This window comes from Pseudopodoces humilis, chromosome 28 (assembly GCF_049639895.1).
Source record: "Pseudopodoces humilis isolate 2021_Gansu_Grassland_sample_001 chromosome 28, ASM4963989v1, whole genome shotgun sequence".
Lineage (NCBI taxonomy): Eukaryota > Metazoa > Chordata > Aves > Passeriformes > Paridae > Pseudopodoces > Pseudopodoces humilis.
Genome location: NC_142227.1, coordinates 1274681 through 1300185, shown reverse-complemented (window position 1 = coordinate 1300185; position 25505 = coordinate 1274681). Strand labels below are relative to the sequence as shown.

General features: G+C 63.6%; 3 protein-coding genes across 4 annotated transcripts; 1 reads left to right on the top strand and 2 right to left on the bottom strand.

Moving 5' to 3' along the window:
- Positions 1-3909: 3909 nt before the first annotated feature.
- Positions 3910-10245, bottom strand: TMEM59L (transmembrane protein 59 like). Its single transcript, XM_014260265.2, has 8 exons — positions 10087-10245; positions 9046-9151; positions 8731-8828; positions 6530-6676; positions 6338-6437; positions 5947-6058; positions 5709-5826; positions 3910-5567 (listed from the first exon to the last, which is right to left on the bottom strand). Exons 1-8 carry the CDS (start codon positions 10243-10245, stop codon positions 5406-5408), a joined length of 1002 nt encoding a protein of 333 aa, XP_014115740.2. The 3' UTR covers positions 3910-5405.
- A 4164-nt stretch (positions 10246-14409) lies between these two features.
- CRLF1 (cytokine receptor like factor 1) lies at positions 14410-21979 on the top strand. 2 transcript variants are annotated; one of them, XM_014260304.2, is made up of 8 exons: positions 14410-14550; positions 18850-19128; positions 20111-20240; positions 20559-20728; positions 20906-21063; positions 21142-21310; positions 21546-21728; positions 21873-21979. In XM_014260304.2, the coding sequence occupies exons 1-8, from the start codon at positions 14469-14471 to the stop codon at positions 21887-21889; spliced, it is 1188 nt and encodes a 395-aa protein (XP_014115779.1). In that variant the 5' UTR covers positions 14410-14468; the 3' UTR covers positions 21890-21979. The 2 variants fall into 2 exon arrangements, with proteins under 2 accessions (XP_014115779.1, XP_005531716.2); XM_005531659.3 differs by having other exon boundaries at positions 21546-21724; positions 21873-21955.
- A 647-nt stretch (positions 21980-22626) lies between these two features.
- REX1BD (required for excision 1-B domain containing) lies at positions 22627-25002 on the bottom strand. Its single transcript, XM_005531658.2, has 5 exons — positions 24976-25002; positions 24326-24408; positions 23708-23912; positions 23535-23623; positions 22627-23163 (listed from the first exon to the last, which is right to left on the bottom strand). Exons 1-5 carry the CDS (start codon positions 24976-24978, stop codon positions 23091-23093), a joined length of 453 nt encoding a protein of 150 aa, XP_005531715.2. The 5' UTR covers positions 24979-25002; the 3' UTR covers positions 22627-23090.
- Positions 25003-25505: the final 503 nt, after the last annotated feature.

Genomic DNA, 25505 nt, shown 5'->3' with positions numbered 1-25505 from the left:
TCCCCACGGCAGCGCCAGGGCCCAGCAGCTGCGCCAGGCCCGGCCAGCGGCACCGCGCTCAACTCTGACATTTGAAGACGGAGGAATAATTTGGCTTCATTATCCCCTTCCCCCCCGAGCGGTCCCTCGAGCCGGGCTGGAATGTGCGTGGTAGGGACAGAACCAATCCCATTAGCACGAGGAGATTGTTTTTCCTTTGGTTTTGTTGTCGTTGAATCACCCGTGGCTCCGGCTCGGTGGGGCAGGACTGGCAGAGGAAAGCCATGGATGTGTTTTGCCGTCCCTGGCGTGGTGCTGCCCTGCCCAGCTCCAGCAGCACCCTGGGGTTTCCATCTCTGAAGGCCAGGTGGGCTTTGTGGTGGCTCCAGGCACGTTTCAAAGGAGAATTTGTGAGGGAAAGGTCTCAGCTCCACATGCAGGGTCAGGAAGGTGCTTTGAGCCCTTGTCCAGCTCCCCATCTCACCTCCTCATCCTCGCTCCATCCCTGCATGGGGATTTATCTCCATTGGGGTTAAAAGTGAGTTTAGAGCTCTGAGTGTTGGTCAGGAATTCAGGATGGCAGCTTTGTGCTGGCAGGAGCTGGGCCAGGAGCAGGGAGAGGCAGCTGGAGCTGCTGGAAAATATCCTTTCCCAGCTGAGAGAGGAGCCCAGGCTCTGCTTCCATCACCTCCAGGAGCCCTGCAGCTCCAAACCCGCTGTTCCACCCAGCCTGGGGATTCTCATGGAAGAATGAGGATCATCATCTCCTTCCTGCTCCCTCTTGGTGTCCTGCAACATCTCGCTGGGGTGTGACTGGGAAGGGTCCAAATCCTCAAAAGAGGGATTGGCACGTGGACTTCTCAGAGTCCTTCTCCTCCCTCTGACCCAATCCTGGGGTTTCTGCCCTCTGAGGCATCCCAGGTGCTCTTCCCGAGCAGAGACATCCTGGAGGAACAGGCCCAGGGCTCCGGGACAAGGGTACAAGTGCTGCTGAGGGGATTGGGATGAGAAATATGGCAAAAGGCACGGTCGGGAGCAGATGGCAGGAGGGGAGGGAAATCCGTGCCTGGCCCAGCTCCTCCAGGCATTGTGTGAGCCTGGTGGAGCCAGGCCAGCTCCCAGCAGCTGAGATTTTCTGGAGGGGACAACAGCAGCCCAATGCAGTCACCAAGAGCAGCCAGGGGGGTGTTGATCCTGATTACAGCTGGTGAGACCCCCACAAGCCTCAGCAGCCACGGCTGGCACGGAGACCGAGCCACAGCCGAGGGGGGGAGATGCCACAGGGGTCTGTGATGGAAGTCTGGGAAGTTGCTGGGTTTTTCCCACTGTTTGAGGCCGCTTCTGGCTGCAGAACCATCTGGGATTAGTGGTGGAGCTGTGGCTGGACGTGTGGACACACGGAGGTGACACATGGACATAAAGGTGAGTGTGGACACAAGGACATCAGGATGAGCATGAGGATGTGAGGATGGACACAAGGACATGAGGACGGACATGAGGACATGAGAACAGACACAAGGACATGAGGACAGACACAAGGACATGAGGACAGACACAGGGACACGAGGATGGACATGAGGACATAAGGACAGACATGAGGACATGAGGACAGACACAAGGACATGAGGACAGACACAGGGACACGAGGATGGACATGAGGACATAAGGACAGACATGAGGACATGAGGACAGACACAAGGACATGAGGACAGACACGAGGACATGAGGATGGACATGAGGACATGAGGACAGACATGAGGACATGAGGATGGACACGAGGACATCAGGACAGACACAAGGACATGAGGATGGACACAAGGACATGAGGATGGACACAAGGACATGAGGACAGACATGAGGACATGAGGACAGACACAAGGACACAAAGACAGACACGAGGACATGAGGATGGACACAAGGACATGAGGACAGACACGAGGACATGAGGATGGACACGAGGACATCAGGACAGACACGAGGACATGAGGATGGACACAAGGACATGAGGACAGACACGAGGACATGAGGACAGACACACGGATGTGAATGTGGGCACACAAAAGCTCACCCCAAGGACGTGACCCACCGTGGGCTCAGGGTCCCCCCATGGCCTCACCACCACCGTGGGCTCAGGGTGACGCCACCACAGCCCGCTTTGCCCGATGGGGCCACACACCACGAATTCTCCTTCCCCTGTGAGCAAACAAAAGCGGCAGCGAGAAGGGAAAGGCGTCGGGTGGAAAAGGCCCCGGCTGCCTGCTGGGGGGAGTGGAACCAGCGAATTTCATGCGTCTCCTTCTTGTTAGAGTGGGGTCCCTCCTCACCTGCTCCTGGGCACAGTTTGCTGCACCCCGAGCCAGCAGGGAGGAATCTGACTCCAGTTTAAAGACGAGGAGCTTGTCCACGGTCTGCAGCCCGGCTCCCATGGCAGGAGGGGACGCTCGGAGCCGCTACCCGTGCTGGGCAGGGTTTGCCAGCTGTCGGCACCGATCTGGGGCCTTCCCACCTCCGCCGGCACCAACCCTGTGAAAGCTGTGAAGAAAAACACCCCCTGAGGGTGTCCCTGCCCCCTGAGGGGCACTCGGTGTGACCTGGGCCTTGCCAGGGGGTTCTTGTCCCCGAGTCATCAGATTGTGCCCACCTCAAAAGCTGCTCCGTGCTGGGCTCCATCTCTCAGCCCTTCCCTCCTATCCTGCCCTGCCACCCCTCTGCCCACCCCGAGGCACTGCTGAGGACGCCGTGCAAGCCCCCAAGTCCCGTTGAGGGCTGGGAAATGCATCCACAGCACCCACTGTGCCTCCCATGCCAGCCCCAGACGGCCGAGGCTGCCCGGAGCATCCTCCCGCACGGGCAGCGAGCTGGGAACCGCATCCCTCTCCTCTCCATGTAGGGCAAACCCCTCCTGTCCCCGTGGTGCCAGCGCTGAGCCACGCTCCCCTCCAGCTCCCGTGAGGGGCTGGCATCGCATCCCCACGGGGGGACAGGCAGGGGACAGCCCAGGCCTTTGGAGATCCTTCTTTGGCTGTGACCGCTGCCAAGCGCTCCGGCATCCATCGCCAGCACCTCCGCAGCCCTGGCTCCGCATCCCGGGGCAAGCGGGCGGCGCAGGCAGCGCCAGGCGCGGACCCTCGGGGGCCCCGAGCGCTGCTGGCTCCGAGCTCGGGACCCCGCTGAGCTACTGAAGTGCTGCAGACGAGGCTCCAGCCCCTCGCGTGAGCTGTCCTGCCGTGCCTGGCACCGCCACAGCTCGGCTGTGCCGCGGGCACGGGCGCCGTGCCAGGACAAACACCCCGCGGGGAAAGGTGGGGTGTGCCAGCCCCTCCTGGTGCTGCGTTTGTGGCCGTGTGTGACACTGTTGGGACACTGCTGGGACACTGGTGTGTGACTCGGGTGTGTGACACTGCTGGGACACAGATGTGACACTGGTGTGTGACACTGCTGTGGCACTCCAGTGTGTTACACTGCTGTGACACTGCTGTGGCACTCCAGTGTGTTACACTGTGACACTGCTGTGGCACTCCAGTGTGTGACACGCGTGGGCACGGCCTGACTGACACTTTCCCTCCTGGAAATGGCATCCACGGGTGGTTTTGGGTGGGAAATGCCCTCATTTCCCACCCCTTCCGTGTGGAGCCCTCCCCGACGCTGCCTCCCGGCTTTCCCCTCCTCGCAGCTCTCGGGGGATGTTTTTGGGGTGCTTTCCCCACCGCATCTCAGTCTCAGTCTCTCAACCCAGCAGCAGAGAGGAGTTTTGCTCCGTCCCACACCCAACAGCCCAGCAGGGATTTCTCTCGGGTTTTCCAGAGGTTTCATCCCTGCTCACTTTCCCGAACGGGAACAGCCCCGTGCCCTCCTGCCGGCCCCACGAGGGGGATCAGACCTGCTCCCATCCTGCAACCAGCACCCCACGAAGGCACCGACTCGCCCAGCTCTGGTATAAACCTTTTATTCTATTCCCCCTCGCAGCTCAGGGCTGGGTTTGCCCTTTGGAGCCGAGGGATCCACGGCCGTCCTTTCCCCGGAGCTCCTGTCCGGGGATGGAGCATCACAGATTCCACCGAGCTTCACACGCGGCCGAAAAGCAACAACGAAAAGTGGACCCCAAAACGGACACGAGACCCCCTCTCCCTCCCCCCAACCCGGTTCCCCAAACCCAGATATGTTGGATGGGTGAATGTGATACGGAGCAGCACAAAACCGGTGGGGACGGGGATGAGAGCCCCCCGGCCCACCACGCCACGGCCCCCCGGGAGCCGCCGGCACACGGAGAGAGCCCAAAATCCCAGGGGAGGGGTCGGGGGTAATAAGTTAATCTGTACAGACGTGTTAGGTGACACGGGGGTGGCGGGACCGACCCCCTCCCGGCACGGGGGGGTCCCCGTGGGGCGCCGGGGGCCGAGGAGCCGCATGCCGGTGCAAATCAAACCACGAAACGATGCATGAAATCGGCTGGTGGAGAATGAGGGGGAGATGGGGAACGGGGAGACACCTCCATGCCCGGGGGCTGTGCCAGGGTGAGCCAAGGGGAGCCGTGCTCGGTCCCACCGCCCGCTTTGAGCCCAGGGGCGCAGAGGCCGGGTCCTGCCGTCAGCCACAGCCCGCAGGCTGCTCCCAGCGTCGGGCAGGGATGCTGAGCCCAGGATGGAGCCGTCCCAGCAGCTCCCATCTCCTGTCCGAGCCTGAAGTCAGGGGAAAGCCGCCTCATCCCCTACTCGGTCCCACCAGCATCTCGTTGGCACCGGGGCCAGCTCCCCGAGGGCATCGCGGAGCAGGGAGAGGAAGGAGCTATCCCAGGGCCCCTCCAGGGCTCCGGGAAGGGGCTGGCTGGGTGCTCGTGTGGGCACGGAGGCGGCGGGATCCGCTCCTGTCTCCGGCTGCCAACTCCAAATCCATTCGCCACGTTTCGGCTCCCCGAGGCAATCGGCTCCGGCCGGCGGAAGGGAGTTCCCAGGGCCGGGGCCGGCGCCTCGGAGGCTCAGCCCAAGGTGGGAGGCCGGGGATGTGCCGAGCCAAAGCTCAGAAGGCTGCAGACGCTCTCCATCCCCCACCGCAGCCGGCTCCCTCCTGCCCAGCGCTGGAGCCGTGCCCGGAGGGCTGCGGGGCCCCGGCGGCTCCGGGCGGGAGGAGACAGAGAGTCCCGCTCCGGGGACTGCTCCCTCCGGCCTCCCCGCTCTGGCAGCTCCCCTGATGGCTCTGCGAGCCGGGATCCCAGCTCACAGCACATCCCTGGAGCAGGCAGAGCCGCTGCCCGGCTCCTGGAGCCTCGTCCGGAGCGGCCGTGCCTGGGGAGGAGAGCGGGAGCCGGGCGGACCCAGAGATTCCCCTCTGGGAGCTGGGGACAGCCCGAGGGGCAGCGGAGCGGGGTCGGGGGCGATGCCACGGGGATGGTGAGAGGGAGGTGGAGGTGATGGGAAGGGGAGAGAGAGCTACAGGATGGTCTTGTCCAGGTCGACTTTGAGGGGCAGCGGCCCCGCGTCCTCCCCGCCGTGCGCAGGGCACAGGGTGACAGTGATGACGGGCGGCAGGGGGAAGGTGCCGGGGCCATCCAGGTCCTCCAGGTACTCCTTGTCCCCGTTGATGCTCAGAGGCTGGAAGAAAGGCAGAGACAACAGTGCAGCCCCAGGACGGGGGTGCAGGACCCGCTCACCCCCAGTTTGGGGACACGTGGGGTGCAGGGATGTCCCCCCCAGCCGTGCCGGGTGTCCCTGGGGGCCGCGCTCACCCCATACCTGGGTCTTGACGTGCTGCTCGGGAGCGGTCACCAGGCTGGCACAGCTGAGCCACAGCATCACCATGATGGAGAGGAAGAGGCAGGCGGCCAGGATCCAGCGAGGAAGGCCCGAGCGCCTGTAGCACCCCACCACCCCCCGCCAAAGAGAAGGGACGGGTTTATGGCAGGGCACGGGCTGGAAATTGGGGCTGGGGGGGATCCGCTCTGCCGAGTCCCGCAGGTCCCAGACCACCTACTTGGACATGCAGCCGAGGAAGTCGTGCTCCTGCTGCGGGGGCTCCGGGGGGTGCGCCTTGCCTTTGCCCCGCGGCTCCTTCACGGGGGGCTTGTCCCCCTTTGCCCGGGTGCCTGGGGGGGGAGAGGCGATGCTGAACCCATGTGGGGGCACCCTCCCCTCTCCCATCCTCCTGCCCCCTCTCCCCCGGGACCCTCTGCCCGCTCAGGGGGCTCAGAGGATCCCAGCAGGGCCCCACACAGAGCCCCCCACCCCTCATGGTTGGGGGTGTGGGAAGCTGATCAGACCCGAGGAGTGGGAAATTTGTTCAGCTCTGGAGAACTCGGATGGGAGCCAGGAGGGCTCGGAGGCTCCAAACCCCCTCCCAGCAGCCCGGACTCCCCCCCCCGCACCTGCGTGGGGCTGGGGGAGGCCAGGGCTGGGTCCCGATCCCGGCTGCGCTGGCTGGATCTCCAGTGCCTCGAGTGCTGGATACTCCATCTCAGGCTGGGACTGGGTTGGCAGGGAAAGAGGAAGAGGGAAGTGAGGAAGGGGGTCCCCACCCCGCTGGGCACCCACAGAGAGGGTCCTGGGGACGCCCCCACCTGAAACACCACGACTTTGCCATCATCTGCCTGCAGGTAGAAGGTCCAGGTGGAGGAGATGAAGCTCTGGGCAGAGCTGACAATGTCGTTGCAGAAGGTGGAGACCAAATCCAAGATGGAAAACGACAGCGTTTTCAGCTCCGGGCTCTGCAGAGAAGCGGGGACACCGCATCAGCGCTGTCCCCTCGTCACCCACCCCCGCGGGCACCGTCCCACCCCGAGGCTGGGCTGAGCCGGATCTGGGCTCAACCTGCTCCTCCCAGAGATGGAAAGGGATGTGCCAGGGCCACGGTCCAGTCCCGAGAGGGTCACCAAGCGAGGGCTGTGGTCCCTGGGGTAACCACCTAGCTCTGGGGCCATCACCCAGCCCCAGGACCGTCCCTTTGGGGTGGGATCACCCTCCTCTGCCAGAGACAAAGGGAGCGGAGCAGCCGCGATGCCGAGGGCGTTCCTCTCCTGGCAGCCTCTCGGTGCCCTGGATTCTTGGCCGTCGCGGCAGTTTGTTATTTTTAAAGCATCCCTGCTGGAATCCGCTTGGCTGCTCCCTGCCACTGGCTCCGAACATTTTCCGACAGCCCCTTGCACGGTCAAACCAGCAAACAGGAAATAAATAGGTCAGATTCTGTATCTAATTATTATGCTAAATCTGCTTTGCCTGCTTGTCTGGGAACCCGAGGAAAAATGCTTTGGGTGGGTGGAGAAGGGTGAGGGCCCTCCCTGTCACCCCCGGTCACCCCCAGACACTCATCCCTGGCCTCGGAGAGGGGCTGGGAAACGGGATCAGGCACCGGGAAGGTTTTAAAACCTTTAAAACCTTTAAAACTCAAAGGAGGGTTGTTCAAAGGAGCTTTTCACTCTTTTTACGGTGTGGATTCATCTTTGCCTGCACATGCACGAAGCCAAAAGCCTCTTCCGTGGGCCAAAGTCTAATTTAATTAATTCGGCAAAAGCTGAATTAATTAAATGTAGGAGGGAAAAGCGTTGCTAATTGCTGGGAAGGATAACAAATCAAAGCTGGGGGAATCTGCCACGATCCCCAGTCAGATCCTCTCAGCCTGGGAATTCCCTGTGGTCTCCCTGATTTTCACACTTGTGACAAAGCAGCCAGTGGTGGCCTGGATCAACCTGGCACATCTGGAGCTCCCATCCACGTGGATGGATGGATGGACGATGGATGGATGGATGGATGGATGGATGATGGATGGATGATGGATGGATGGATGATGGATGGATGGATGGATGGATGGATGGATGATGGATGGATGGATGGATGGATGGATGGATGGATGGATGGATGATGGATGGATGGATGGATGATGGATGATGGATGGATGATGGATGATGGATGGATGATGGATGGATGGATGGATGGATGGATGATGGATGGATGATGGATGGATGATGGATGGATGGATGATGGATGGATGGATGGATGATGGATGATGGATGGATGGATGATGGATGGATGGATGGATGGATGGATGATGGATGGATGGATGGATGATGGATGATGGATGGATGATGGATGGATGGATGGATGGATGGATGATGGATGGATGATGGATGGATGATGGATGGATGGATGGATGGATGGATGATGGATGGATGATGGATGATGGATGGATGGATGGATGGATGGATGGATGGATGGATGGATGGATGGATGATGGATGGATGGATGATGGATGGATGGATGGATGGATGATGGATGATGGATGATGGATGGATGGATGGATGGAGCCATGGAGGGATGGATGGATGGATCCATTGATTGAATGGATGGATGGATCCATGGATTAAATGGATGGATGGATGATGGATGGATGATGGATGGATGGATGATGGATGATGGATGGATGATGGATGGATGATGGATGGATGATGGATGATGGATGGATGATGGATGATGGATGGATGGATGGATGATGGATGATGGATGGATGATGGATGATGGATGGATGATGGATGATGGATGGATGATGGATGGATGGATGATGGATGATGGATGGATGATGGATGATGGATGGATGATGGATGATGGATGGATGATGGATGGATGATGGATGATGGATGGATGATGGATGATGGATGGATGATGGATGGATGGATGGGCTGCACATGTGGGGTGTTCCCCCATCCCGAGGGAGGGGAGGGACTGCTCTGAGTTCCTCTGTGAGGAAGGGTTTCCCCATCTCCTTCACCTTCTCCTTCCTGCTCTCCTCCACCTCTGGCAGCTGCTTGCGGCACCCGGTCACGCACCCAAACTGCTCCTCTGCGTTGCCGTAGGCTTCGGCACAGGCTGGGAGAGAGGAGAGGTCAGGGTTCGGGGGTGCTCGATGCCCGGGACCCTCCCCACTGACACCCGGGCCGTGTCAATCCGCAGCCGCTTGTGGCGGGGCTGAGCGGGGCGGGACACTCTGGGGGGTGTCGGGTGTCGCGCTGCTCCCGGTGGGATGTGGGGACCCCCGGGACGGCGTTCGGGGCGCGGGGGCCGCTCGACCACCGGCTCCTCTCACCTGCTTCACACTCGGCTCTGGTGGTGTTGAGCTCGGCGCTCGCATCCACGAAGTGACAGATGGAGAACAGCCGGCAGCCCCGGTAACAGGCGTTGAGAACAGCATCCTGCGGCGAGGAGGAGGAGAGCGCGGAGCTGGCACCGGGCTCAGCCCGCTGGCTGAGCCGGACAACCCCCACGCGGCCCCCCGCACCCAGCCGGGGGGCACCGGGCAGCGCCAGCACCGTGGTGAGGGCTGGCACCCCAAAGCTGGTGGTCCCAGAGCTGCCCCGCAGCCCCCCGGCTGCACCCCACCGTGGGTTTGAACGCGGCCAAGTCCTCGTGGAGGGCGTGCAGGGTCCCCCCACCTCTGCTGGCACCAGCCAGGCCCTGGCGTGGGCTGGCAGGAGCTGGGGGTGCACTGCTCTAGGGGAGGGGGAGAGATTTGGGGTGTGGGGGGCACACAGAGCCCACACGGGGGTCACCGGGAACGGGCGAGCTCGGGGTAAACGGGTGATGCTGCGGGGCACCCCAAATCACTGGGGATTCCCTCGCTGGGGGCACCCCCACGCTGCTGGAGGAGACCACTGGGGGTGCCCCGGTGCCCCCCATGTTGCTCCCACGGGGGGTGGCCCACTGTGGGGCTGCGTTGGCAGAGATGCCCGTCAGGGGTGTCCCCACTGCTCCTGGTGGCCCTGTTGCCTCTGCTGATCCCCGTCCCCTCCAGCCGGTGCCCCTGGTGTCCCCATGGTGTCCCCCTGGTGTCCCCATGGTGTCCCCATGGTGTCCCCATGGTGTCCCCCCTGGTGTCCCCTCTGCTCCTGGTACTCCCAGTGACCTCGATGCTCCTGATGCTCCTCATGCCCCCAGTTCCCGCAGTGCCCCCAGTGCCCCCAGTTCTCCCCGTGCCCCCGATGCTCCCGGTACCCCCAATGCTGTGGGTGCTCCCCAGTTCCCCCAGTTCCCCCCGTGCCCCCGCTGCTCCCGGTACCCGCTGTGCTGCTGGCGCTCCCCCCGCCGCCGGTGCCGCCCCAGCCCCGGTGTCCCGGTGTCCCGGACTCACGGCGGCGGCCCGGCGCTGCAGGCTGCGGCCGCACTGCCCGCGGCACCCGCCGGTGTCTCCCAGCTGCGGAGAGAAGGGGTCGGTGGCGGCGGCGGCGGAGGCGAGCAGGGCCAGGCCGAGGGCGGGCAGGGCCCGGGGCCGGCGGGCCGGGGCCGCCATGGGGGGCGCGGAGCGGGGCGGAACGGAGCGGAGCCGAGCGCACCCACCGCCACCGCCGCCGCCGCCGGCCCCGCCGTGACGCGCCGTGCGCCGGGCGGGGGGAGCCGGGGGCGGGGGGAGCCGCCGCAGCCTGCCGCAGATCCACCGGCACCGGCACCGGCACCACGCGGGGATGATGAGAGAGTGGTGCGGGAGGATGGGGGTGCCCGAGCAGCGGGCGATGAGGGGTACCCCGGGATGCAGGAGAATTGGGGGGGTCCAAGGACCAGGGATGCCGGGGATTGGGGATTGCACGGACCCCAGGGAATGCAGGGGGACAAAGGGGACCTGGGGAGATTCACGGGGACCAGAGGGGGGGGGGGGACCGTGGGCTAAGGGGGGCCCTGGAGGGTTCAGGGGGACCGGGGGATGTGCAGGGACACAACAGGACTGGGGACCAGCGTGGGACTGAAGAGAACAGGGGGGGCTGAGGGGGTGGCGGGGATCCGGGGTCACACAGTGGTGTCACACAGAGGGACAGCTCTGCCTCAGTGCCCCCCACACACCAACCCCTTGTCCCCAGGGTCCCCAGCCGGTGTTAGACACCCTGTGCCACCCTGTGTGTCCCTCGAGGACTCCCCAAGTCACCTTCACGCCTCCCATCCTCACCCTCACTCAGGCCAGCGCTTTGAGCGGATTTACAGCCGCGATTTCCCAGGCTTTAAAGGACATTAAGGGACATTAAAGGACATCAAAGGAACCCCCCACGCCCCCCCTCACCCCTGCCCATTCCCCTTATTTATGGCAGCACCCCAAAGTGGGCCCGGGGGGAGGAGGAGGGGGAGGCCTGGGGGCTTCGCAAACCTCCGGCCCTAATGGGGAACACATGGCAAGACCCCGGCGCGGGGAAAGCGGGGGGGTCTCCCTGTCCCAGCTCAGGATTGAGGGGTGCTCCGTGTCCTGGGGCAGGGAGAGAGGGGTTGGGGGTGCTGGGGGGCGAGGCCCGTGCCCCCCACGGGAGCAGGGAGCGGGGCCTCTCCTCTCCCCGCCAGTTTATTCATCTTATTAATCAAAGCAGGGCCGGCGGAAAATGAGCTGCGGCCGGGCCGGCGGGGCTGCCAGGGCGCTGCGCTCCCCTTCCCCCTCCTGGAGCCCCGCCAGCCCCGGCCGCGGGTCCGCCACCGGTGACGAATGGCCGAGAAAATGGGCTAGATTGGAGGCTGTCACCGTAAATCACGGCGGGGCTTCCACCGGCGGCACAGCCGGAGCCCCCCGGGGGCACCGGGATCCTCCCGCTGCAGCGGCCGGTGGGCATCGCCCCCTCCGCACCTGCCCGAGCTCCATCCGCTCACCTTTCCAGGGAGAAAAAGCCTTTCCCAGGCAAAAACACCCGACACTTGCTGCCCTCCCTCCTCCCCTCTCCAGAAACACTCGATGCCTTTCGCATTTATCACTACTGACCTACATTTTTTCCCCGGAGCCTTTCGGGAAGCCTCAGGCTCCCCCCGCATTGTTCTGGGGTGTCCCCACGGTCCCTTCCATGGGCAGGGGACCCTTCACTCCACGTCCCAGCCCTGCAGAGCCCATCCCTCGTGCTCAAGCACCCTCTTGGCATTTTTTCCCCTCCTCTAGAGCTCCTCAGACTCCGTCACGGGACTGCTTGTGCTTCCCAAAGCAAACAGAGGCGGGAAGGTGCGGCCACCCTGAGGATGCTCTGGAGGGAAAAGGTGCGGAGGGGCGGCAGGGAAGGGGTTAAGCGGGTTATAAATTACCCATGGATGTGGAAATGTGACTGAGAGGAATAGAAAGCAAACTCTGCCTGCTGGATTCTTTGCATTTCTTGCCTCTTTATTTTTCCCCCAGGTCACTTTAAAAGGATGCAGGCAGTCGAGGCAGCTCGGCTGCGCCTCTCCTCCCGCTTTTCCCGGGATTTGGGTTTTTTTTTAGTGTTTGTTTTTTACACCCTGGCCCTTGAGCCAGATGCTGTCTGCGTCCAAGGATTTTATGGAGTGAGCTCTGGCTGGGAAATCAAGTAATTAGATTAATTCAGGGCCCTGGTGACACATGACGGAGGGTGGCGGGGAGGTGACGGCTGGTGGGAAGTTGGACCGAGGATGCTCGGAGTGGCTTTGGGGATGTCACCAGGGTCACCCGCGTCCCTCTGAGGGGAGTCACGTCCCTCTTGGGCAGAGCAGGGAGCCGGGCCCCATGGCCAGATCCTGCACCGCAGCGGGGCAGAGAGGCCCTGGGAACGGAGCCACGCCGGGGGGGGCAGCCGGACCGCGCCGGCCTCGGGGGACCCCCGTGCTGAGCCGGGAGCCCGGGGGTCGCGGGGGTCGCGGGGCTGGATCCTGCCTCCGGCCGGTGCCTGAGTGAGGCGGCTCGTGGGCCGGAGGGAGCGGCTTTAAAGGTCACTGTCAAAGGGCAGCGCTGACCACAGCTGCCGCTGACCGGCCGCCGCTGACTCAGAGAGCGGCTCGGTCACCTCCGGCTGCTCCAGGACGGGTCCTGACGCCACCCTGGCACTGCCCGGGCTTGGGGACCGCTCTCTCCCCTCACCGTGTCTCCATCCCACAGGTGCTGCTGGGAGCTCAAACGTCCCTGCGCCAGCTGGGGTGGCAGCCCGCGATGTCCCCTGTGACACCAGAGGAGACCGACGCTGCCCCCTCCCCACGCCACTGTCCCCCCATCTTCCCCCTGCACCCCAAGCACAGCCTCGAGCCACCTTCTGATGATTCCTCTGCCAGAGCCACCCATGTCCCCCCTGCCGGCACCAGGGGTCACCCCCTCCCCGGGATCCCGCCCATCCCTGGCTCCGCTAAATCCCCCAAATTCCGGGTGCGAGCTGAGGAGCCTGGCCGGCGATGGAGAAAACAGATGGGGGAAGGGGCTGGGCAGTGCAGGTGGGCAGCCGGGGTGGCCGCTGCTGCCGGCTCCGGCTCCACCGAGGGAATTTCTCCTTTTCCCCCAGCACCCAGCGCTGGCTGCGGTCCCCGGGTGCCTTCCCGGGGGGATGCGGGCGGTGGGTCGGGATCGCGGGCGTCCGCCAGCCCCCGGGGCAGCCGTGATTCACTCGGCCAGACTGCGGCCGCTGGGGCTGAAGTTTCTCAGGCTGGGTGGCTCCCGGAGCCTGACATTTTTGGGAAATTTCAACAAAAACAGTTCAGAAGCTTCCAAAAAACAGGACGATGGGAAAAGGCATTGTTTGGGCTCCCTCCCCCTCTCGTTTTTTTGTTGTGTTTTCTATTCTCTGCAATCCCTGCTGGTGCCCAGCACCTCGGAGCCTCACGCAGTGTCACCCCCCGGTTCCCCGCACCCCGAGTCCATGGGGGCACCCCGGGCCACCCAGGCGTCCCCTGCCACCCTCCATGCTCCGTTCCCCCCAGGGAATGGTGTCCCCTCTCCTCACAGCTGGGGACACGCCACACGCTGGGACAGTGGCCTTGCCATGAGCAGGAGCTGCTGTCCCGCGGCTCTGGGACCTGTCTGGGGGGCTGCAAAGCTCTTGGTGCCACCGAGACCCCGGGCGGGGGGCACGGGGGGGACGCTGGGGGATGCCCGAGTGGGTGGCTTTGTCCCGATGCTGGTGGCACAACCGGACATGTCACCACCCCCGGGGACAAACGCAGCCCCAGTCTGGGGGGACTTGGAGCCGCTTAGGGTGGTTTTTCCACTTCGTTGGGGTTTCGAGGAGGAAAGCCTGGAGATGATGGATAGAGAACATCGGGATTTATGGGATGATATTCCTGTTTCCAACCCAAAAATAAGCAATAACCGGGGTTTGGATCTCAAAGGCGCTCGGAGCGTGGGGAAGCCGCGGCGGGGGGGGCCCGTTCGGCTGCGAGAGCGGCCCCGGGGGCGCGGGAGGGTCCGCGCGTGACTCACCCGTGGGCCGGCGGCCCCGGGGCGGCTCTTACTCACCTACCGGGGGGGTCGGGGGCAGCGGGACACCGGCCCCGCCAGGGCGGGGGGGTCCAGCATCCCGCGGCGGGAGCGGGCACCGGGCGGGGGCCAGTCCTGGAGCCGGGTCCGGGGTCTGTCCCGGAGCCGGTACCGGATCGGGACGGGGTGGGGGGGGGTGGGGGGGCCGGTGGCTTTCTGCCCCCCCGGGGGCGGTCCCGGGGCGGGGCCAGGGCGGCAGTTGGGGCTTTGGTAACCGGGGGTTGCTCAGACTTGCTCGGGACTTCCCCGGTCGTGCCGGTGCGCTCCGCCGCCCCGGGCACCGACGGGCACCGGAGCAGGCCATGCCGCCGCCGCCGCTGCTCCCGATGCTCCCGCTGCTGCTCGTGCTCTGCCCGCTCCTGCCCCGCGCCGACCCGCTCTCCTGTGAGTACCGGCAGCACCGGGCGGTTCCCGCAAGGTGGGCGCGGGACGGGCGGGGGTCCCGTCGGGGCCACGCGGCCGCTGCGCGGAGCCCCCCGGGGCTCTCCCGTCCGGCTCCGGCCCCGGCGATGCGGAGCCCCCCGAGGTTCCCCCGCTCCTTTCCGCGTGTCCCGTCCCCCCCACCGGTGCCGGGATGCGGAGCCCCCCGGGGCTGTCCCGTTCCTCTCGGTGGGTCGCGTCCGCCCCGGCCCCGGGATGCGGAGCCGTCCCGGGCGCGGCGGGGGCAGCGCGGGGCGCACCTCGGGGCTGCGCTTAGCCTGCTCGGGGGGGGGCCGGGGACCCCCCCGCTGGGGGCCGCCGGGACCCCCCATCGCCTCCCGACAGGCAGCCGGGACCCCCCATCCCCGTCCCCGCAGCCCAGCCGGGACCCCCCTCCCCTTCCCCGCAGAGAACAATAGAGGAGCCTTTTTTGTGCTGCCCCCCATCCCCGAGAGCAGCGAGGAGAGCCCCCCCTCCCCCGGAGCAGCGAGTGCTCCCTCTCCCCACGGAGAAGGGGGACCCCGAGAAGGGCCGGCCCCCCCTTGTGCCCCCTCCCCGCCGTCCAGCCCCCCCCTCCCGCAGAACAATGCGGCTCCATTCCCCACCCAGGACAATGGAAACCCCCGGCCTCCGCCCGGAGAACAATAGCGAACCCCTTCCCCACGCGACCCCCTCGCACCCCCGGGAGCCATCGCCCCCCTCTGACCCCCCCAAAGCCTCTGAGACCCCCCCTCCCCCTGCCGAGAACAACGGGGTCCCCCCTTCCCGCCTGAGAGCCGCCCCCCCATCCCAGAGAACAATGAATCCCCTTTTCCCACCCAGAACAATGAGGATCTCCCTCCCCGCCCCACGGAGGACAACGACCCCCCCCAAAAAAACCCCAATCCCTCTGGGGGGCTCCGCTGCGATGCCCGGTTTGGGGGGCGGCAGGTCCGGGAGGTGCCACCTGTGGGCTGAGCCTTGGAGCGGCCTCAGCCCCGCCGGCACCGGAGAGGGGGGACACACACCGGGGAGGGGTCTCCGCTTCCACACAGCGCCCAAAACCCGACGGAACCCGCGGTCCCGGCCGCCGCCCCGCTGCCCCCCCTGCGCCCAGGGGAGGGCGAGATCCCGCTCCCCGCAGCAGGAAGTTTGGCTTCCTCCCTATGATGGGAATTTCTCAAGGCGATGGATGTTCTCCGCTCCCGACGCGCGAACGGGACCCGCCACAAACGGCACCGCTCGCCCGGCACCTCCCGCGCCCCCTCCCCGAGCACCGCCACGGACCCCTGAGCCCAACCCGCCCCGAACGGGGGAGCCCCGAGGGCGAGAATTGGGGCAGGAATCACTGGAGCCGTAGGGTGGGGAGAAGGGAAAGCTCCAAAAATCCCTTCAGGGGCCGTTAACGGGAGCGGCCGATCCCGGCGGCTCCCGGTGCCCACCCCGGTGCCCACCCCGGTGCCTGGAGGGGTCGATCCCACCGGGAACAACACGAGGCCACAGCCGGACCCTCGCTGGGGCTGAGCCCGCTCCTTTCTCCTCCCGATCAGCCGCGTCCCCCCCCCGGGACCCCCATCTCCCCCTCCCCACGGGGGTCCGGGGCAGCGCTGGCCCCGCCGCCCCTCGACGTGCGGAGCTGGCGAAGGCGAAGCCAAAATCTCCTTTTAGAGAGCGAAAGTTTCCCCTCGGTGCAGCTCGGCCGCGCTGGAATGCCTGGGCTTTTTATAAATCCCTCCTCGAGCCCAGGGATGGGCACGAGAAATGCCAGTCGGGGATGAGAAACGGGGAAAAAAGACTGGAGAGCAGCGGAGAAAAGAGGGATAAAGCGTTTTTGGGCACCGTGTCTGCCCTCAAACCTCGCTGCTCGACTTTTAGAAGAGCTCTAACTACACATATATATTTAATTTTATTTTTCCTGTGGAATTCAGAGCTTCCCAAATTCCCTTTTGTTCTTCAGGGCAATTATTTCTATTTTCCTTTAACCCCCTGCACAGCTCAATAAATCTTTTTTAACCGTGTGATCTCTGACACTTATCGGAGCTTTTTTCCCCCTTTTTTTTCCCCTCCACTCCCCTTTTCTTTCCCAACCCCTTAAAACTCCGATATAAAACTAAAATGAAATCCGGCCCTTCGAAAGAAAAGCATAAACGTTCCCGACACCTTGGAAATGTGGTTTTACTTTATAGCATTACTTAGCACCTGATCAGCATTTTTTTTTTGCAATAGAGAAGCCATAAAACCCCCGAGCAGGTATTTTCGTTGCAACTTGCACATTCCACAGCCTGCCTGCGTCTCTCCGGCCCTTTCCTCTCCGATCGGAAAACTTCACACTTTTCCCTTTTAAAACACATGTTCTGCGCTGTGGCCGCGCTGAGGGGGGGGAATAATTCCAGGGAGAAAAAAAAATATAATATATATACGTCTGTAATTGGCCCCTCCAGAGGGTTCTGCTTGGAGGAGGGAAAAAAAAAAAACCAAAATCCAGGGGAAAAAAATACAGAGAGAGAGAAAATTTGCCCTTCCGGAGGGTCCTGCTCGGAGGATGGGAAATGTGTCTGTTTTACTGCGCTCGTGCGAGTTTCTGGGGCTGTTTGGGTGAAGATTTAGGAGAATCAGGGCTCGGAGTTGTGGGTCCGGTGTGGGCAGAGGCGCGGCAGCTCCGGGCTCGATGGCGAGAGGGGGGATGAGGTTTCCGGAGGCCTTGCTGGAAGGGTTTGTCCTGGGGGTGGGATGGATCCAGCACCATCCGCGGGTGCTCGGGGTGTCCCGGAGCATCCAGCACCATCCCGTGGATATTTGGGGTACCCGGTACCGACCCGCGGGTGCTCGGGGTGTCCCGGAGCATCCAGCACCATCCCGCGGATGTTTGGGGTACCCGGTACCGACCCGGGCTGCCCGGCACCCACCCGTGGATGCTCGGGGTGCCTGGGGGTGTCCTCCACCAATCCAGGGATATTTTGGGGGTCCCTGGCTGCGTTTCCCCGCTGGATTTTCTCACTCCCCCCCTTGCCAGCATCCCCCAGGCACGGCGGCAATTCCTAATTAAACCTCCCCTGTCTAACGAGGATTTGGGAGCGCTAATTGCGGAGGGTGGGGAGGCGGAGCGGGGACCCCTCTTTAGGATCTCCGGGGGATTTGGGGAACGCCGGGTGGGAGCCGGGCGCTGAAAGCCGATCGGGGCCGGGAGGTCGGAGGGGCGGGGAGGTCGCGGCACTTTCCGGGAGGTAATTTGGGATATTAGCCCGGCGCGTGCGGATGGAGCCGATAAGGACTGACGGACACGGAACACCCCGGAGCGGGGCCGGGAGGGGAAACCTCGTGGCCGAGGGGTCTCGGGTTAAAGCGGGCTGGGAATTTGGGGGATGTTGGATTTGGGAGCGCACGGTGGGGGTGAGGAGGAAGCGCTTCCCAATCCAGGGGGAAATTCCGGACCTCGGCAGTGCTGGAAAATGATGGGGGATGGGGATTGAAACCAATGATTGAAATCTTTTTGTCGTGGAAAAACTTCCGAAGCTGCAACCCAGCCCCGCCCCAGCCCTGGGGGAAAAAATAAAATAAATTAAAAAATAAAAAGTGGATATAAAAAGTACTTACAATCTTCTAAAATAGATGTAGATATAAAAATAGATATTGAAAGTGTTTAGATATAAAATGTATGTAGATATAAAAGTAGGTGTAAGCGTGTTTAAATAGATAAAGAATAGGTGTGTATTGAGATATAGAATAGATATAAAAACTATTTAAATAGATATAAAAGATATAAAATGTCTTTAGATATAAAAAGAATGTAAAATGTGCAGAAGTAAAGAATAGATATGAAACACATTTAAACATGTACACATGCAGAACAGAAACCAGTGTATTTAAAATGATGTAAAATGGAAACCAGTGTGTTTAAATTGATATAAAGTAGATGTGTGATGATTTAAATCAATATAAAATAGATGTGTGATTTAATCAGTATAGGCTTGTGATGATTTAAATCGATGTAAAATAGCTAAACAATGTATTTAAATTAATATAAAACATATATGATGAATTAAATTGCTATAGACATGATGATTCAAATCGATGTAAAATAGCAAAACAATGCATTTAAACAGCTATAAAACATATTTAAATGAATACAGAAGAGACATAAAGGCGTTTAAACCAATGTAAACCAGATACAAAATGTATTTAAATAGACATTAAGACATACTCAACCAGCTCTAACCTCATTAGCTCAATACCAAACCCTCCATAATTGATTTTTCCCCTCGCTCTCTGTCTCTCCGGCTGCAGACCCCGCCGTGATTTCCCCCCAAGACCCCACGCTGCTGATCGGTTCCTCGCTGGTGGCCACATGCACGGTCAGCCCGGACTTTCCGCTGAAAGCCGAGGATCTGTACTGGACTCTGAACGGGCGGCGCCTCCCGGCCGCGTCCTACGCTGCCCTGGGCCCCTCCACGCTCAGCGTGGCCCTCGCTCGCCTCAACGGCTCCAGGCAGCAGTCAGGGGACAACCTGGTGTGTCACAGCAGAGACGGCGGCATCCTGGCCGGCTCCTGCCTTTATGTTGGATGTACGTTGGTGCTGCTGATCCCAGCTGGGCTCTGGCCGCTCTGGGCTGGGCTCGGGTCACTCTGTGCTGGGGTCACACCATGCCAGGGTCACTCCATGCTGGGGTCACACTGTGCTGGGCTCTGGTCACTCCGTGCTGGGGTCACTCCGTGCAGGGGTCACTGTGTGCCGGGGTCACTCTGTGCCAGGGTCGCTCCATGTTGGGGTCACTCTGTGCCAGAGTCCAGTCACTTTGTACTGGAGTCACTCTGTGCCAGGGTCACTCCTTGCCGGGGTCACTCTGTGTCGGGGTCTGGTCACTCTGTGCTGGGCTCTGGTCACTCTGTGTTGTGGTCTGGTCACTCCATACCAGGGTCACTGTGTGCTGGAGTCACTCTGTGCTGGGGTCACTCCATGCCAGGGTCACTCTGTACTGGGGTCACTCTGTGCTGGGGTCACTCTGGGCTGGGGTCTGGTCGCTCCGTGTTGAGGTCACTCTGTGTTGAGGTCATTCCGTGTTGAGGTCACTCAGTACCAAGGTCTGGTCACTCAGTACCAGGGTCCAGCTGCTGCTGGTGTCCAGCTGCCCTGTGCCAGCCTCCAGCCAGCCCCGGGATGCGCCTCCCCCACGGGAGAGAAGCCGGGGATCCCCACGGATCTCCCTGGTTCTCACCAAAGTGCGCCAGGAGCTGCTCAGGGTGTCAGGGTGGAACCCTGACCCAGGCACAGCTGAGAGGCCGTTTCGGAAAAGCCTCGGTTAAAACGCACTTGTCCGAACCAATAATCGTAAGATTTTATCTTGGGCTATTTTAGGGACGATGCTAAGTCCCAGGAACATGGAATCAGAACGGGGAATGCAGCTTGGGTTTGTTTTTTGGGTCGCTACGCGTTCCCGGGAACACAGAGGCTCAGCTGGGAAACCAGCTTGGATTTGGGGTTTGTCTCCGTGGCTGCAGAAAACCAGCTCTGGAACCTCTTGTTTTTTTGGTTTTTGTCTCTCCCAGTACCCCCAGAAAAACCAGTCAACATCACCTGCTGGTCCAAAAACATGAAGGACCTGACCTGCAAGTGGGTGCCGGGGACAGAAGGGGAGACTTTCCTGCACACCAACTACACCCTCAAGTACAAGCGCAGGTGGGTGCTCACCTTCATCCTCGTCATGGTTAAAAACAATTTATTGTTCCAAAATACTGGAGTGGAATTTAATGGGAAACAGGGAACGGGCAGCTCGATGCCTCCTGGCTGGCCCCTGCTGGGGGTGGTGCTGCTATGATGAGTTTCCTCACGGAGCTGGGGAGGGTGAGGAGAAGCTGCTGCGGGCCTGGTTGAGCTGGGTGAACCACGGGGCCGGTCCCGCAGTTCTGGAGGCGTGGAACGGCCAAAAAGCGACCCAGGGGAGCATCTCGGGGCCGGGGGAGCGGTGCCGGTAGCTCATCCATCACCTGCCCGCAGGTGGTACGGCCAGGACAACACCTGCCAGGAATACCACACGGCCGGGACCTACTCCTGCCACATCCCCAAGGACCTGGCCCTCTTCACGCCCTACGAGATCTGGGTGGAGGCGTCCAACCGCCTGGGGGTGGCCGTGTCCGACGTGGTCATGCTGGACATCCTGGACGTGGGTGAGCCCCGCGCCGTGCCGGTGACCTCGCGGGGAGGGGCCGCGCTGGGCTGGGGGCAGCAGGAAATGGGCGATACGGGAGCACAATTGCTCCTAATCGAATTAGGCTCTTTGCTCCGAGCGCCTTTTACATCCGCGGCTCCTTAACCCTCGCGGCCCCGCGGCGCTGTCCCCGCAGTGACCACGGACCCCCCGTCCGACGTGCACGTCAGCAGGGTGGGCGACCTGGAGGACCAGCTGAGCGTGCGCTGGAGCTCCCCGCCGGCCCTCAAGGATTTCCTCTTCCAAGCCAAGTACCAGATCCAATACCGGGTGGAGGACAGCTCCGAGTGGAAGGTGGGTGGGCGCCGCCGGTGCCGGGGGGCGGCGCGGGGTGGCCGGGGGTGCGGGCGCTCCCATCTCCTCCCTCTGCAGGTGGTGGATGATGTGGGCAACCAAACCTCGTGTCGCCTGGCCGGCCTGCGCCCCGGCACCGTCTACTTCGTCCAGGTGCGCTGTAATCCCTTCAGCATCTACGGCTCCAAGAAAGCCGGCATCTGGAGCGACTGGAGCAACCCCACGGCCGCCTCCACCCCACGCAGCGGTGAGTGCCGGCAGCAGCGCCCGCCGGTGCCGCGCTCCCCTCCCCGCGCACCGGGGGATGCTCGGGGGACCCTTCCCCGCTCCGTGCCCGGCACCTGGATTTCTTGCAAAGGAGCCAATTTGGAGCTCGGCTTTCCCAAAACCTGCTGGTGTTCCCCACGGCACGGCGGCGGTGGGAGGGGGGGGGGTTCGGGCGCGGCCCCCCCGTGTGCCACTGACCCCCCTTGTCCCCGCAGAGCGAGTGGCGGGGGGCTGCGACCCCAAAGGGGGCGAGCAGAACACGACGCTGCGGCGGGAGCTGAAGCAGTTTTTCGGGTGGGTGAAGAAACACGCCTACGGCTGCTCCAACCTCGGCATCAAACTCTACGACCAGTGGCGCGTGTGGCTGCAGAAATCGCACAAAACACGCAACCAGGTAGGTAAGGAGCCTTTCGCACTTCTTCTCCCCGGCTGGGTGGGGACGGGGGGGGGGGGGGGGGGGACGCGGGGTGACCCCCCACCCCAGGGATGCTGGGGGGTGACGCCGACCCCGGGGCGACGCGGGGCTCTGCTCCTTTCCGCAGGTTCTTCCCGGCGATAAGCTGTAGCCCGCGGGGGAGCGAGCGCCGGCAGGATGGGACGGGGCGCCCGGCGCCCACCCGGGACCGCCCGCGCCCGCCCCGGCCCCGCCGCGGGGGAGCCGGGAGGCGGCCGGGGCTCAGCGCGGCCCCGCAGCCCTGGGGGATGGGGTGGGGTGAGCCCGGGGGGCCGGGCTGGGCCAGCCCCGGGGGCTCTGCGGGACCGCGACCCCGCGGCAGCGAGGGGACCCCCCAGCCTTGCCCGGCCGGGGGAGGCACGGGGGCTTCGCTCCGCCAGCCGCGGCAGCCCCTGGGATGAAAGGGGCGGCGGGGGCTTCCCGGGTGACCCCACCCTCGCCGCAGCTCCCCCCGGGAAGCGATTTTGGCCGTTTTCTCACCGGGGTCCCACGTGCGAGTGCACGGGGGGGGGTCCGTCCCCGGGGAGCCACGCGGGCTGATTGGAGGCTGCTGGGGTTTGCCCAGTGCCTGCTCCAGTTTTGATTCAAACCAGCCTTATTTTGGTTCCATTTCAGTCAATTAGGAACAGATTTAAGCTTAATGCCAATAAACCTCTGAAACCCCACCGGGGTCTGCGTCAGCGGAGCGGCAGCGCTGCGCGGGGACGGGGATGCAGCGGGCAGCCAAATGGGGCCCGTGGCCCTTGTCACCCCATCCCGGGGCTCCCAGGGGACCGAGCCGAGCTGGAAGGGGCGGCACTGGGGGCCACACGAACCCTTGAGATCACACCACTCAGGCCAGCTCCGTGGGGACAGGTTTATTTGGGGTGACCATAAAAAAAGCAGTTGTGGAGCACCGGAGCTGCAGTGGGGCTGGGGCCGCAGCCGGGCTCCAAGATGTGGTTTTGGGGTGGCTGTTGCCCACGGGACCCCAGCTGGCAGCAGGGACAGAGCCCACCCCGATGGGGGCCGAAGTTTGGCAGCCCCTTGGCACTGCAGGGTGTGGTCTGCCTTCGGCACAGCCCCGGCACAACAGGAAGGGGAACCAGCCCCACGCCAGACCCCTCTGCTGAGGGATACTCAGGATTTAGGGGGACCCCCACCTTGTCCCAGAGGGGGTTTCCCCACCCCTTCCAGCCTGTGCTGCACAAAAGGGGCTCAGAGGACAATGCCCACCTTGCCAAGGTGCACCGGGAGCGGGTGGGGGATGAGCGGGGCCCCTGTTCCACCAGCCCGGCCCCTCCAGCCGTTCCCACGGGGACACCCATCACTCAACTTCTTCCGAATCGTACTTAAGGTCCTGGAGAATTTCGCTGATTGCCTCAATGGTTTTAATTAGCCTACGAGAGCGGATGGAAACTATAAATAAAGCCCATATGGAGTGTATTATGTGGGCCGCCTCGCCTTCCCCGCGCTGTTTATGAAACACTCAGCCCGGGGAGGCCGAGGGGACGCGGCCACGCAGCGCCGCCAGACCCCGAAGGCACCATCTGGGCCCCCCTGGGCCGAAGGGAGGGCGGGGGAACACAGGGAAGGGGCTCCGGGCCTGGACTCCATGATCCGTGTGCGTCCCTTCCAACTCGGGACACTCCAGGATTCTGCGGGCTGGGGAGGGGGTGCCATCCCAAAATGGGGGGAGAAAGGGGGTCCTGGGCTAGGGGGATGCTGCCTTCCCAAAATGAGAGGGGACAGCAGCGGGGCCACCACCTACTTGTGCTTGAGTTCCTGCACCTCCTGCTGATGGGTGTCCACCTCGGGCTGGTCCTGTGCCTGCTGCCGGGCCAGCTGCAGCTGCGCCGTCTGCAGGGGGACACCGTGGGAGCTGAGACCCCCCAAACCAGCCCCAGCAGTGCCCCAGGAACCGCCCCCCAAGCCAGAACCCACCAGCTGCAGCTTCTCCTGCTCCCGCTCCTGGAGCCGGGCCAGGTGCTGGGCCAGGTCGGGGCGGCCGAGCTCATCCCGCAGGCGCCCGGCGATGTCCAGCACCTCCCGGGAGATGCCACTGAAGGCCACGGTGACCTCGTGCACCAGCTGCCGGTACCGTGGGAAGTCATAGTGGGGGGCACTGCTCAGGTATGCCCGGTGGCCCCTGCGGACAGGTCGGGGAGGAGAAGCCACTGTCACCACACCCGGGGAGCTGAGCCCCCTTTGCCACCCACCACCAGGAGGGTTTTCCTGCCTGGATTTGGCAGCAAGACCAGGCAGCCTCACCTCTCACACGGGACAGGGTTGGAAACTGATTATTTTTGGGGGGGGGAAGTTGGGGGTTTGGGTTTTTTCCACTCTCAACCCTGCATCGTCTGCTGGATGCTCTAACAGGATTCAGGTGTCCAGCGCAGAGCCCCGCTGCCAGCTGGAGCTCATCAGCCACCCCCACGGCCCCGTCCCAACAGGATGCACATAATAACCGGGATGAGGGATCCGCTTCCCTGCTCGGGGTGCCCCGCCCCGGTGGGTGCCGCCCCCCCGGGGGCCCGTCCCGGTGCCGGCGCCGGTACTCACTCTTCGAAGAGCCGGTACGTCTGGACCCGCTCGCTCTGCAGCGCCCGCAGCCGCCGCAGCAGCTCCCGCACGGCCTCGCCCCTCTGCGGGACACAGGGGGACGGTGGCCCCGGTGACCCGGTGGCACCGGTGACCCGGTAACGGGCTCCGGGCAGAGCCGGTACCGCCCAGGGGGATCAGCCCAGTGCTGGGGCAGCGCGTCCTCGCCCAGCACCGGTTCTGGGGGTGGATTCCGGCCGCGGTGCTTGAGCTGAGCCCAGCACCGGCACCGGGACCCCTCGTATCCCCCTGCCCACCCACCGGGCCCCCCAGGCCACGGGGGACGAACCGGACTGACACCGGGACCCCCCGAACACGTGCCCGCGATACCGATGGGCACCGGGACCCCTCTCTACGTATGCCCGGAGCGGCACCGGGACCCCCGGCCGTGCTCACACACCCCCGACGGGCACCGGGACCTTCCCGGCCACGTGTCCACGGACCGGCACCGGGATCCCCCGGTTCACAACACACACGAGCACCGGGATCCCCCACGCACGGCCCCGGGACCCCCCCGCGACCACGCGCGCACGGACCCGCTCGGTCCCGGGACGTCCCTCCCGTCCCCCGGGGGCCGTTCCCGTTCCCGTCCCGCTCCCGGTGCCGCTCACCATGGCCCGGCCCGGCCGCACGGCGCAGGCCCGGGGCCCGCGGGGCGGAGCGCGGTTCCGCCGCCACCTGCAGGCACCGACCGGCAGCGCCGCCAGCCCCGGGCCCGTGTCCCGGGCCCCCGGTACCGTCCGTGCTGTGAGAGCACGGCCGGGGGCACGGTGGATGGGGGGGGGATGCAGTGGGGTCCCGGTGCCGGTCCCTGGACACGCGGCCGGGGGCTCCCGGTGTGTTTGCAGTGTAACAGGGACATCCCGGGACTGGTGACCGGAGGGGTCCCGGTGCCCGTCTGGGGTGTGTGCACATGGCCGGGGGTCCCAGAGCCTGTCCAGACCCTGCAGTAGTGACCAGAGGGCTCCCAGTGCATGAGCAGGGGGGTGTAGGGGGTCCTGGTGACAGTCGCCCCACAGCTGGGGGGTGTAGAGGGTCCTGGTGACAGTCACCCCACAGCTGGGGGGTGTAGGGGGTCCTGGTGACAGTCACCCCGTAACTGGGGGGTCTGAGTGCATGAGCAGGGGGGTTTGTGTGTGGT